We start from the raw sequence: 14273 nt of genomic DNA, 5'->3' as shown, positions 1-14273 counted from the left end.
AATGAGTGAAAGGCTGTAATAGCCACCAATTGAACCCTGATAGAACTCATAGCAAGGCCTGATGTCTTTGATTCCAACAGGTAGTCAAGAATGGTGGGAAGAGAAGAATGAACAGGAGAGACTTGTTGAAGGTTACAGCAGCGGTGAAATCTAGGCCATTTCTGAAGGTAAGTATTTCTGGTAGACATCTTTCTGCTGTTTAACAATGTATGTTGCATCTCTGTTGAGCAGGAAGTCTCTATCCTAGAGAACCATCTAGGAGCCAGGCTTGTGGTTGCAAAACTTCCAAATTGGGGTGAAACATCTGATCAGCATGCTGAGACAACATAAACCAACTGGTTGGAAGTCTTATTGGTGGACAAGAAGCAAGTCAAATGAGGCATAGACACCAAACTCATCTCAGCCAGGTCAGAGCAATTAAAATGACACTGGCCTTGTCTTGTTTGATTGTGTTTAGTACTTCCAAAATTAATGTGTTGGTGGATAAACATATAGAAGGCTTCTCTTCCATGTGATGAGGAAGGAATCCCCCAGTGATTGAGGGTCAATTCGCCCTCTTGAGCACTTTGTGTTGGGAATGGGTGCAAAGAGGTCTATTTTTGGAGATCTCCAAAAATACATTGTTGAGGACATGTGAATCAAGCTCCCATAGTTAATTTTGGGAGAAGTGCCTGCTGAGGTCATTGGCCATGGTGTTTTGAATACCTGGAAGGTAAGAACCTGAGATGACTACATGGTTGGTTATGCACCACTTCCAGAGTTTTATTGCTTCAGTCCAGAGTGGGGAGGGCATGTTCTCCCTGACATTTGATATAAAACATGCAGGCCACATTATCTGTTATGATCTTGACTGATTTGGCTCTAATCAGAGAAAGAAAATGAAAGGCAAGTGTTTCTGACCACTCAACCCCAGAAGGTTCATTTAGAGTAGCTGCTCCTGGGATAACTGTTTTCTCTAGTCCATTTGTGTGAGGCCCCAGATTGTCCCATTCCCCCCCCCCACCATCCCAAGAAGGAAGTGTCTGATGTTATTACAACTAGGAGGATCCTGAATAAATGGGACTCCTACAGACCTTGGAAGAATCCTTCCACCAGTTGAGTGACTGAGTAACCCAGCTGGGTACAGACACTTGCTTGTCCAGATAGTGCTTGTTCAATATACAGAATTCCCTGAGCATCAAAATGCAAAATGCATTTTGGGTTACAAAAATTCAAGCTGTGTTTACCCCAGTAGTTGAAGACAAATCCTTACTGAGGGTTGAGGTCTGAGCTGAATCCTTGACATAAGATTCTTTAGGGTACAAAATCTGTTGGGAGGTAGGTAAGCCCTGCCCTGCCATTGCATTCAGAGAAGCCCCTATGAAATCTATCCACTCTACTAGTGTCAAAAGAGGACTTTGAGATTTAGCTGGAGGCCTAGTCTGTGGGATAACAAGCTTGTCCTGTGTACGGTCAACCAGCCAATCATCAAGGTAAAGGAAGAGAATTATCCCTAAACAACAAATGGGCGTGGCTAAGACTATGATGATCATTAAGTAAACCCTTGGGATGGATGAAAGGCCAGAAGGGAGCACACAATACTGGTAGTCATTGTGGTCAATTACAAAGTTAAAAAACCTCTTGTGAGAAGAGTAAATCGTGACATGAAAATAGGCATCCTGAAGGTCAAGAGTCACAAACCAATTTCTGGAATCTAGGGAGAGAATTATAAACTGCAAGGGTCACCATTCTGAATATGTGTTGTTTCACATAATTGTTCATTTTGGGTGAGAACCAGAAAGTAGTTGGAATAGAACCCCTTTCCCCAGTGCTGAACTGGTTCTATGGCCCATAAGCGTAGGAGAAGTGACTTCCTGTCATGACATAGGTCCCTGAAAAGGGACTGGGAAGAGGGATGGGAGAAGAAATTAATGGAGTAACTAGACATTATGATGTCCAAAACCCATTTATTGGATGTTATACTTTCCCATGCAGGTTGAAATTGAGAGAGGCGGAATCCAAAGGCTGGGAAGGAGGATGGGATGGTGCAACAATAAATCCCTGTGGAGGGACTTGTCCAGACTCTTGATTGGCACTTGGATGAAGCAGGCAGCTAGAATGAAGTAGTTGTGGTAGTAGCTGCCTTCTTTTTCAAATACTGAAGCCTCTTGACTGGTGGCTCAGTTGGCCTAGAGAAGGTAGAAAAATATACTGGGGGAGATCTCTGCACCATCTGAGACCTTCTAAACTTTCTTTTGTTTGCAGGCGTGTGAATGCCAAGGGATCGGAAGTAGCCCGTGAATCCTTTGAGGTGGGAAGGTAATCTCCATAGACTCTGCAAACAATTTGTAACCATCAAAAAGAAGGTCCTCAACAGAATTCTGCACCTCCCTGGGAAGCCTGACAGCTGCAGCCAAGATGCTCATCACAACACAATCACAGTGGAAACAGATCAGGCTGCAATATCAGCTGCATCTAAGGAGGCCTGTGATGATGTTCTTGCCAAAAGCTGACTTTCTTCAATAATGGCCTTGAATTCCTCATGATGCTCCTCTGGCAAATGGTCACTAAAGGCATTCAATTTATTGTAGTTCAAATAGTCATACTCTGACATAAGCGCCTGATGTTTCACTATTCATAACTTCAGTGTGACTGAGGAATAAGTTCTGGCCTTTAATGTAAGGGGTAGACTTGGCATTGTGTTGTCTACTGTGTTCATTAACCACACTCACTACTATAGATTTTGGTGCTGATGAGAAAATAAAAACTCTGAATTCCTGGCTGGGACACAGTGTTTCTTATCACCATGCTTGTAAGTAGGTGGTGCTGTTGCTGGAGTCTGCCAGAGGGTCTTAGCAAACTCTAATAAAGCTTCATTGATAGGGATCGCTACTTGTGTAGAAGCTGAAGGGTGCAAAATGTGCAGAAGTTTATGATGTGAATCCTGGACTTCGTTCAATGGATTGTGATGCATACCAGCGATGCACTTAATCATTTCTTGAAATTGCTTGAAATCATCCACAATAGAAGGTGGTAGAGGCATGATGTCTTTATCAGGAGATGAGGAGGATATATTTGTAAGAGGTGTTACCTCCTTATCAGCCCTTGCCTCCTGCTCCTCAAAGGTTCCCTCTTCTGGTAGAGGTGGTGGGAGTGGGGATTGGAGAGAATGTGTGTTTCTGTGCTCCCTCTGGGGGTGAACAGAGGCTGTCATGAACTATTGATGAAAGAGAGCCTAAGGTCCCAACAAGGCCACTGGTTAGATCCATAGGGCATAGGAGGAGCCATCTATCATTGTTTATAGCAGGGAGTCCGGAGGTTGTGATCTTCATATCTCCATGGTGTCAGTGTGGGCAGGAGATTGATGTCTCCTAGAATGAACAGGAGAAACCCATACCAATATCAGAGAATCTAAGGAATCTTCCTCAATATAATCCAAGGAACATGACACCTACTCACCTTGTATGGTAGAAGTCAGTGAATGGGGTGATCTAGATGAAAGAGGAGATGGTGCCCAAGTGGATCTTGGTACAGATAATGCCCAGTACCAAACAGCAATGGGGATTCTGGCTCAATGGAAACAAGAAGGTCCTTAGAATACCTAAACTCATTCAGCACTGATGGCACATGGGAGGGAGTTAGGCAAGTTCCTGTGGAGGTTGACTTTGGTATAAAGCTACAGACACTGAACACTTGGTGTGCAAATGACCATGATCTGACTCGGTTGGTACCACACAGGTATGAGATATCATCGGTATCATCGTAGACTGTGGTATCTTCATCAATATCGTAGCTGATACATCAGGGCCCAGTGGTGCAGAACTTTTTGAGGAAGAATCTCTGGTAGTCTGGATAGAGGTAGTCAAAGACGACAACCTTGATACCTAGTCCCATTTTGTAGTCTAGCTCTTAGCATCTTCTTTTGACACCTTCCTGTTACTGGAGCCACTCGAAAGCCTGCACAGAACTCCCCTGGTACCTTGAGATCCCCATAGCATTCCTGTAAGTCAGTGATTATGACTTCCTAGGACATCTAGTACTCCCATTCTTATCGTTACTTCTCTCTGCACCATGAGTACCAATGCAGAAGCTGCTTCCCCTGAGGCTTTCAGTGCCCAAAACCCAGATATGGATGGTTCAGCAGTACTGCTTGTATCCATCAAAGCTCTTGTGACTACGATCTCGAGACTGGACACTAGCAGTATTCAAAGGCTTGTGTACAGGGGGATTCTCAGCACCCAGGACAGAAGCCTGTCTTAAGGCTTGCTGCACCATTAGTAATTTAAACTTGATCTCCCTATCCAGGGTGGGGTGGTCTACTTTTGAAGGAGGTGCAGGTTTTGCACTTGCTAGGTCTCCCGAACAGCGGTCACTGACCAGGATAGCCTCCCAGCAGGAAAGACAATTCTTAAAACTCAGGGATCCAAACATACTCCAAAACCACATCCAGAGCAACCCCTTAGCAGACAAAAAACAAAAAGGGGAAACAACAGTTCCCAACAACTACTAAGAAGCTAAATTAACTAACACTAAAAATATTAAATATACTAGAAATGAATACGTGAAGAGACCAGAAACAATCTACACTCAATCTCAGGCCAAAGGGGGTTGAGTGGGAAGTGAGGGCAGTTCACCTGTACAGCCCTTTATATCCTTGATCTGAAGCACGAGAATGTGTAGAGTGCATGTGCAGGCCTAACAGGCATTGCTAACGAAAATCTCTGATCAAAGACACAGGGGCACATGCACAGCTGAAGTGGAGTACCCATAGGGGCACCACTCGAAGAAGAATAAAATTATCCACACAAGTCAAGGGTGAAGTATATTGATACAATTATACTGGAATAAGTACACCTGTATAACTGGTAAAACCTTTCCCATGTAGACAAGATCTTGGCTTCAAAATGTGAATTAATTGCAGCCAGTGAACAGAAGTGGGGAAAAACAAAAGTTAACTTTTTGGGTGCTGGTGAACAATGGCTTAGAAAAAGGAAAAGATCAGTTCAGCTGTTAGCAACAATGTTTCTGAAACATTAGTGGGACCCTGGTGAAAAATGGAAAATAAGAGGGAAGGTACCACAGAAGCAACGGATCTGGATTATTTTCAGTTTATAATCACTGTATGCAAACTCAGAACACAAAACTTAGGTTCTGTGGAGGGGGCCAGGGGGAAGGACACCACACCGGTAGCTCATCTCATCTCTATTTTCTAAATACATTCTGTGATACAGTACCTTGTTAATCTTTACCATTCAAAAAACTTTCTGCACAGCATAGGCTGTGCTGACACAAGTGAGACACACAAACATACCCCAGAACAAAAGGTTAAAGTCCTTTCCAATATTTCATTTCCATAGAGAATTAAACATTTAAATATGTCAGAAAACAAAGAAGTGATTCAGTTTATTTAACACAGATCTACTAGATGCATTAGTCATTCAATAACAACAACACACTGGGGATTACAGAAAATACCTTACAGAAGGAAAATAAAAATAAATTTACTTAACTGAAGGGTTGGGGTGGAAAGCACATACAGTACCTTACTTCATAGTTCATCTTCATTTTTCTAGTCATAAACCAGAATCACCAACATTTATTATTTAACATGCCCCAAGGATTTCCTAACACATTACTTCTTTTGTCAGCGGCTCTGAAGACTAGTACATTGCAGGATCACAGCCTTAATCAGTACCACTAGCACAGACCCACTTGCCCCATAGAGAACCCATTTAAGTTATTGGTGCTCCACATGGGCACGGGGTCCACATTAGTAGATTCAGTTATAGGACTGGGGCCTAAAATGGTAGCACTGGCCATGGTTTTAGTGGCAGTAGAAAGAAGTGGAGGGGAAGGTGACTGTAGAGTAGATATTTTGTTTATTTCCTGAGGAAACAGTCTTAGTTTTAGTGTTAACATTGGTCAACAAGTCATGTGCATTGTTTTTAAATATTATACATCCCCCTAGAGATTATGTGATGAGCACATTTTGTAAAACTAAATTAAATGGAATAAAAAAGAGGCACAACTCATCATTGTATACACATTAAGACTGCAAAATCAGGACAACATATTATGGTACAATGAGACCACTATAGTCAATGATACTCCAAACACTTTATCTCCATAACAGAAATTTGCTCTAGACTGAAACTTGGCATGCAAATAATTTGTGAAGATTTAAAAAAACAAAACAAAAAACACTTCAATAATGTATAAATTATACAAGGGCAAAAGAGGAAGTTTACCCTTTTAGAGATTTGGCACTCCTAAAACGCTCAAGTAAACTGGATTTAAAAAATGAAATGCATATCCATATCTGAAGGTACAAGGTGCTATTGCAATAAGCAACTGAAAACAGTCTCTTATAATGGGAAATGTCAGACAACATTAACTATAGGTGGCGCTACCAGCCTCACCTTAATATCTTCCTTCCACTGGCACAATACATGCCCAGATTCTCTGCTGTGCAGCAGATGGTATGAGCGGCAGAGCCAACAGGGAACTGTTTATCATTTCCTGATTCTCAGGGCAGAACTGTGCTACCTTGAGATCTGCTTTGGTTGGAATAGTCTGGGGACTGCTCTAAATTCACCAGCTGGAAACAGCCTCTAATGAACCAAATACCAGAAAAGCATAGATGAAGAGCAGAGTACTTCAGTCACTCCCCTGTTCTGCCCATAGCACACCCCACTTCCCCATGACAGGGTTGAGAGGAGGCAAAGGGGTGTCAAAGGAACTGGATACATCATCTCTCTACCACCTAAAAGCTCTCCAAGACAATACATTCTCAGCTGGTTTCCAGCCTCTTCGTTCCACTTAAGAAGCAATAAAGGAGCCAGAACACAACAATCTGTCCTTTAATTTTATTTTAAGTGAAACAAACAAAAACAAACAAACAAACAAACAAACATCATCACTGTTCAGGCTTCTTTTGCATGAAGAGTAACCCAGGCAGTGTTTACTTTACAGGAAACATGCACTCATTAAAAAAGAGAAGTGGCACAACGCAAGTCATTACACAGGTGTGCTGAATTCAGTGTTGGAGGGAATTTCCACGGACAAAGGATTTCCCACAGCCTATTGTTGGAAATAGCACTGCAATGCATTTGCTCATTTCTTACTAAACAGGCTGTTGACTCAACTAGAAAAGGATGCACCTAAGTTTCACCTTGTGCATTGCTCTAACTGCAGATTAAGTCAACGAAGACTTGGCTTTTGGAAATGTATAACTACCCTTCATACTATTTCCTTGTTATTTTCATTGTAAGCTTCTGCAGTATTACACTGGCATGTAAGTGCAATTGACAAGGGTTACATAAGGTGACATATCTGGAGTTTGAACTCCAGACACCTGCAGCAGAACACATCTTGCCAGCAGGAAGAGGGCAAGCACTCCCTATCCTTTCAGCTTCAAGCTTTTATACTGCTTGATGGACGCTCATTTTAAGTGCAGTTTATAACAAAAAAGCAGAGCATACAGAATGCATCATGTTTTTGGAATCACCGTGCTTTTCAATTTCCTCACACACACAGTGAACAACCTTCAGGTTGAGTTTTGTTAATAAATGAAAAAATGGAAACATTCACTCTGTACAAATTAATAGCCTGGTGCTTTGTCCCTGGGAAAGAGTTGGACCTTCTGTCGGTCCTTTCCCAATTCAGCAGGGATCCTGGTCAGCAGAGACTGATTTAACATGAGTTTCTGTCTGCTTATAACAACAGCCACCCTAACTTTGGCAGAGGTGAAGGAGAAATAGCACCAGTGTCTCATTCCCCTTAACTAGCAGATAGATTTTAGGGGCAAGTGCCCCACTTTTTAAGGTAGATTGACAGCTGGCCATAGGAACAGGCAGATGGAGAAATGCTGTATAGTGTGGAGGCATGCTTTGAAATTAGCCCACTTGATGGATGCGGAATAAGCACCTAAATAGAAGAGTAGAGTTGTAGAAGCTCCCACTTCCTATGAATAGCTACAGGATAAACACAGGCTGCCCTCCCCTGATCTCTTAGTTCTGCTGCAACCATAAAATCTGTATTACACGTCTTCTAGACTGAAATCAGCTGCTCAGAGTGATATTATTCCCATGTGAATTTTCTTTAAACACCTGTCAAAGCTCTAGGGCGTCTATGCTTTAGAGAAGGGATTTGATATTTGGCAGGGAAATGGCAGCAGGGATGTGTATTTTGCAGTCTGAAAATCTGTCCACAACTGGCCAGATTATGAGCCTCTGAAAATAACAATTCACATATGCTCAGTAGACTTTAAAAAGCGAGTTTAGCAGCTAAAATCACAGAAGATTCCCACTGTATACTGAAAATGCAGCAGGGGTTGAAAGCAGGAGTTTCCTGCAATTGCTTCTCCTGTCAGCTGGGGGCTGCTTTGGGACCAGACACAGGCAGCTAAAGCAAGGACCCTCTCTTCTGTGCTTTCAATGCTCCCCCTGCTGGTGGCAAGGCAGTGGTGATGAAAGCAATCAGTTTGCCAGGAAGGCAGACAGGTGAAGAGCTGAGCTGGGGGAGAGGTAACAGGGGAATCTGAGATGAAGAACTGAACAGGAATAGGCGACTGAGACTGGAACAAGGTGCCGGACGTGATGACTTGGGGACCAAGATAAGAAGCTGAGGGATGTAGTGTGGAGGGAAGATTGGGGCACAGATATGAACAGACAGGAAGGGCCCAGCAAAGAAGAGGACAGGTGCAAAAGGGGGTGAAACCACTATAGCACACTTGTCTCCAGAACCTGGAATAGAACCCAAGATTCCAGAGTCTCAACATTCCTCTGCTGTCAGCAAATAGCTGCAAAAGCTACTCCAAAATGTGTGCCTCATCTCTCTAGTGGCTGGCCCCCGTAGAAGATTGCAACTTTTTATTGCTATTAATTACTCCGTTAGCTCAAGTGGCAGAGGTCTCTGCTATGGACCTCAAGGATCTAACCCTGATGATGACTCCATATGGGAATCAATATGGTCCAAGATCATGGAATTTCTGATTATGTTTGCTTTTTTAAAAACAAAAAGTGATTTGCTCAGCATCACATAGGAACTTTGTGACAGGGCAGGGACAGAATCCAGTTCTTCAAGGTAGCATTCAGCTGCCTAAACCAGGTGATTATTTTTTTTATTCCCGCAGTCACCTGATTTGTTCACTAAACATCTTCCAACTTCTGCAACAAATGAGGTACATGTCCTATAAAACTATTGTTTATTATTGTTTATTGAACACAACCCTGTTTCATTCCCAGAGCACCTTCCATCCTCTGCACTGAAGAAGGCAGGGGTCCTATGGAAAAAGTAGCATGGGATCGTGTAATTAAATACTGTATCACAGTGCACAGGCAAAGGGGGCTGAATTGAAGTTGCATGGGCATCCTTAATTCTGGCATTTCCTAACACTGGAGCCTTTGACTCTGAAGACTAAATGATCGTTTCATATCATTTTTGTAAAAATTATAAGTGTTTTAGAAAATCTCCATATTTGATATGGGAGTGACCATTTACCTGATGTACTGTATCTTCAACTGCTTGCATATAATGGCTTAGCTTTCTGTCCATTGCAGCATATTCTAACATCACACTTTCCATATAGTTAACCTCCTCTTCATCATCTGCAAAACAAAATACATAGGTGTTGATAACTCCTTCATGCAAACGGGAACATGGCTGGATAGGAGTTAGCTAAATTCATCTGCAATAGTTTTAAAGATAAATATTAAAATACAGTGAAAACTTCATTACTCAAATCCCAATTAATTTAAGTTCTGTTATCTGAAAAGTAAATCTAGCCTCCCAAAGTTTAATTACAGGCTTAAAAGGTAAAAACTATTATAGATTATAAACCCCAGGAGAGAACGTTTCTACTGCAGAGTTTAAAAAATCTGTAGTCTTTCCAATGTATGGAGGTCAATTTATCCAAACTCACAATTATTGGATGTCTTTCTAAAACATAGAATCATAGAATATTAGAGTTGGAAGGGACCTCAGCAGGTCATCTAGTCCAACCCCCTGCTCAAAGCAGGACTAACCTCAGCTATATCATCCCAACCAGGGCTTTGTCAAGCCTCACCTTAAAAACCTCTAAGGATGGAGATTCCACCACCTCCCTAGGTAACCCATTCCAATGCTTCACCACCCTCCTAGTAAAAAACTTTTTCCTAATGTCCAACCTAGACCTCCCGCCCTGCAACTTGAGACCGTTGCTCCTTGTTCGGTCATCTGCCACCACCGAGAACAGCCTAGCCCCATCCTCCCTGGAACCCGCTTTCAGATAGTTAAAGGCCGCTATCAAATCCCCCTCACTCTTCTCTTTTGCAGACTAAACAAGCCCAGTTCCCTCAGCCTCTCCTCATAAGTCCTGTGCTCCAGCCCCCTAATCATTTTGGTTGCCCTCCGCTGCACTCTCTCCAACTTGTCCACATCCTTTTTGTAGTGCTCTAGAGTAACCATGGATTGTTGGAGCAGTAATGAAGCAGGGCTAAGGATAGAATCCAGATGACATCTAGGGCATGTGTTATTCAAGAGATCAAATCAGATGATATAATACTTGTTTCTGGCCTTAAAAATCTACAAAGGAAAGTGAATTTCATGTCCCTCTGATACCTCTGAATAAATTATTTTTGAACTGTAGGTCGCTGGAGCAAGTGTTTAATATACTGTGCACCAGTCTATATCATGGCAATCCTTATTATAAAGATTTTGTGCTAAAAGTATTTCATTTCTAATTTAATTAAATGTGCTAAAGGTATTTAATTCCTGCTTTGAGCAGGGGGTTCCTGCTTTGAGCAGGGGGTTGAACTAGATGACCTCCTGAGGTTCCTTCCAACCCTAATCTTCTATGAGTCTATTAATTTTGTCACTTTCATCTGGTGATTCAATGCTTTCCTTTCATTACAGTCGATCAGTGCTTGACCTTTGTTACCTAACAAGGAAGAAAGATGATTATTTTTTACCTTTAAAATATAGAAAATACTTCCTATGTTGCGAATGAAAATACAGTAACAATATTTCACTATTTGTATTGTACAGCAGGTGTTTTTCATGTTCCTCAAATTTCAGTTATATCCTTTACCTATTTTGCAATCATAAGCCCTTTTACATTTCTTGGGTAACTTCAATAAACAACTTACTCAGAGACAGACACTTCCTGGGTTTCATGAGAGTGAGAGAGAGAGTGTGTAATTTCAGTTACCAACACCTAGTCATTAGGCAATCAGGATATTTTCTGCAGAAGTTGCATTTCATGACTCATCAGACTGCCTGAGAAATATTTAATAGAAACCCTGTCTCATTGTAGTGAGTTCAAAGCTATTATTAGTCCCCTTTCTTCTCCCCTCCCCCAAAATAAACATTAGTATTGTAAAATTCAAACAGTCAGCATTTTATAACACAGGAAATAATGGAAGATTTAGCAGTATGGGTGAATCAAATAGCTTTAATACAGTTAGTAGTCATTGCCTACTCAAATCCAGTGAACAGAACAGGCATTCAGTAAGGCGCAGCTATTTTTACTCTCCTCTGTATCAGTGCTAACTCACCTTCTTTCACCTTCAGTTGTCTCTACCTTTCTATTCGACACTTATTCTTTTTCAACCACTACCTTTCAGAGAGAGATATTTGTCATATACAGTACAAAAGTGTGTTTTTTCCCTCCAGTTGTGCAATTTTTTTTCAGCTGTGGCCTTACTAAGACAACGCTGCAACAGGAACACAACACCTTGTAACCCTGGGGCTCAATTATTGTAATTCCTTCCTTGCAGCGCTTCTACATCACTTGCAGTTTGTGCACAATGCAGAAAAACATTGCCTAACTGGTTTGAGCAATCAGATCACATTGTGGCTGCCCTGGATTCTTTACGCTGGCAACTTGTGGAGGATTGACCACAAGGGTCAGATCCTCAGATGGTGTAAAACAACATAGCCTTCCATGGTGCTACCTCAGTTCACACTAGGTGAGGATCTGGTCCTTTGTTGGCCTCACTGGCCTCTGAACTGTAGGTCTTCCAAAAGCCCTTACTATATTACAGACCACTCTCTTGTTCTGTCAGGTATTTGCATTCTGACACCACTCATTTTCTAGTAATTCAACCATCACATCTTATGCTGGCATGGCTTATGGTTGTGAGAGATTCATCTTCCTTCCTGTCATCCATCCCAGCTCCGTCCTCCCTACCTTTCAAAACAATGCTGAGTGAATATTTTCCAGAGTTTTGTTTTCTTAAAACCACACTCAACCTCCTGTAATAGTGTGCTGGTTCTTGGGCACATGCATGTGTCCTAACACCCTGCTTCTAGGCTCTGACCAGCAGCTGAGTCAGGTGACCAAGGGTCACGTGCCAGCAGCCCAAAGGTAGCACTCCTTTTATTAGGAAGCCTGAGCAGACAAAGAGGGGAGGCTCAGAATCAGGAGAAGGACCTGAGAGGTGGCTGTCTGTGTCAGGTAGGTGGAAGACACCTGCAATAGTAGAACCCTTCCCTGAGAAAGGCTTTAGGAAGGAGATGGGTTTAGAAAGGCAGATTGGTACTGGAGTTGATGTTGAACTCCTATGTTTTGTCAACAAGCCATGTGAGTCTACATAAATGTAGAGGGAGTGTTTCTTGAACCACATGAGCCTACATGCATTTAACAGGGAGACAATGTGGTGTAAGGAGATCACGCCCATACACCCATATGTGACACCTGTTTCCCCTCCCTTAATCTCCACGTCCAAATTCCATCCTTCTTTTTGATTATATCTATAGTTTTATGAGGGTGTCTTTTGATTGGTGAGGTTGGGTTAAACTATTTATGTATAACATGTAGTAGTTAGTAGTTGCCTTAAAGCAACTGAACCCTCCAGGCATCTATCTGAAAGGTTGAGTTTAGCAATGAGTACCATCACAAATTGTACTGTGTAGGCATTTTTCTCTAGATAATTAACTTGTATGAGAAAATTCTCCTCATTTCCACTCCAGCACATCATGCAGCTTTGAGACTGGTAGAAACACACATGAAGCTGAGATTAAAACCTATTTTATGAGATACTGAATAGTCATGTTGACTTTCAATGATAATTTCACTAGTCTGCAACAATTGAAACCACTACCCAACTCAATCCCTGTTTCCCCCTGGTTGATGGTGGGAAAGCTATCGTTCATATCAACTATTATTCCCATCAGTGTAGAGGCAGGGTTTGTTCAGCCCCACACAACAGGCCTTGAGGCATGACCTCAAACCCAGTAGGTCTCCAGGGATGTACCAGAGGTCCATTGAAGTAGTACTCATGAATGCTTCTGGGTCCTTGGGTGAGGTGGGGGGAGGGAGACGGGGACAGGAGATGGGGGACAGCTGGGATAGCAAGGCTCTCTGGAAAAGATCAGATAATACAACCCCATGTTAAATGATAATACAGGTCCACAGCTTTCCCAGTCTTCATCTACTCTCTATATGTGGATCCTGGACAGAGAGAGTGACCTTCATGGAGTATGGAAGAAAAGACAAAACAGTGCCACAGAAACAGCTGAGCCATCTTCCATACAGAATTGAGAGGTCCACTGTAAGGAGCATTCCATTCATGGGCAAATCTAGCTAGGATGGTCTGGGTCATTGACTTTGGCAGGGAAGTTACACTTAATGTTTTTATTCAACTTTTTGGTGGGCCAGGAAAAATGCCTTACTATTCAGAGGATAACAGAATTTGGTAAACTGTTTCTGCTGTTTACTAGTACAGTGAAGTGCAAAAATCTCTCTGCAGAGAACAAGCACACAGCACAGCACAAATACAGTATTTAGGCTCCGTGCTCTTACCAGCAGAAACTGAAAGTTTTGCTGAGACACAAAGCTCAGCAATAGGGACCTTCTTCCATATGAAACAACGGTGGATTCTGACAACCAGAAGGAAAAGTGCCCAGACATATTTATACAATAGTCAGGAAAAAAATTAAACCACCACCAATAAGCCATATTATTTTGTATTTTTGGCTATTGTAGCAGTGCCATTCTCCTTAAAGATATCTAGGCTTGACACATACCAGTCTTTCATTAAGTACATCAATAGCTATTGCAGAGCCCCCACACTCCTGCTACCTTCTTCTGTCTAACTACCATTTTTCCCATGCCCATCTGACGGCAGCGATCCCAGTGTTTCTCCCTCCTCTTAGGAGGCATATGAACTGCCGCCTACAAGGCTGACACAAATGGTGTTTCATGAATCACAGGAAAGGTTTGTGTAGCAAGTAACTGTCATCCTCCTCCCATGGCCCAAATGAATCATAGCCACAACATACAGAAACTTCACTGGCCTAAATATTCTGAAACT

General features: G+C 42.2%; 1 protein-coding gene across 2 annotated transcripts in view; it reads right to left on the bottom strand.

Annotated features, from left to right (window-relative positions):
- Positions 1 to 14273, bottom strand: part of NSMCE2 (NSE2 (MMS21) homolog, SMC5-SMC6 complex SUMO ligase) — a 170890-nt gene that overhangs the window by 126799 nt on the left and 29818 nt on the right. For both annotated transcript variants that reach the window (XR_010916855.1, XM_067531378.1), the window contains exon 3: positions 9481 to 9587. Coding sequence is in view for 1 of the 2 variants with exons in the window: in XM_067531378.1 (XP_067387479.1) it covers positions 9481 to 9587 (107 nt within the window). In the remaining variant the exon portion in view is untranslated. The remainder of the gene's footprint in view (positions 1 to 9480; positions 9588 to 14273) is intronic.

The sequence above is a fragment of the Emydura macquarii genome, unplaced genomic scaffold (assembly GCF_026122565.2).
Source record: "Emydura macquarii macquarii isolate MOO-44397 ecotype Brisbane River unplaced genomic scaffold, CSIRO-AGI_Emac_v2 contig_369, whole genome shotgun sequence".
Taxonomy (NCBI): Eukaryota; Metazoa; Chordata; order Testudines; family Chelidae; genus Emydura; species Emydura macquarii.
The sequence above is the reverse complement of the archived record's forward strand: the minus strand, read 5'-3'. Positions and strand labels throughout refer to the sequence as shown.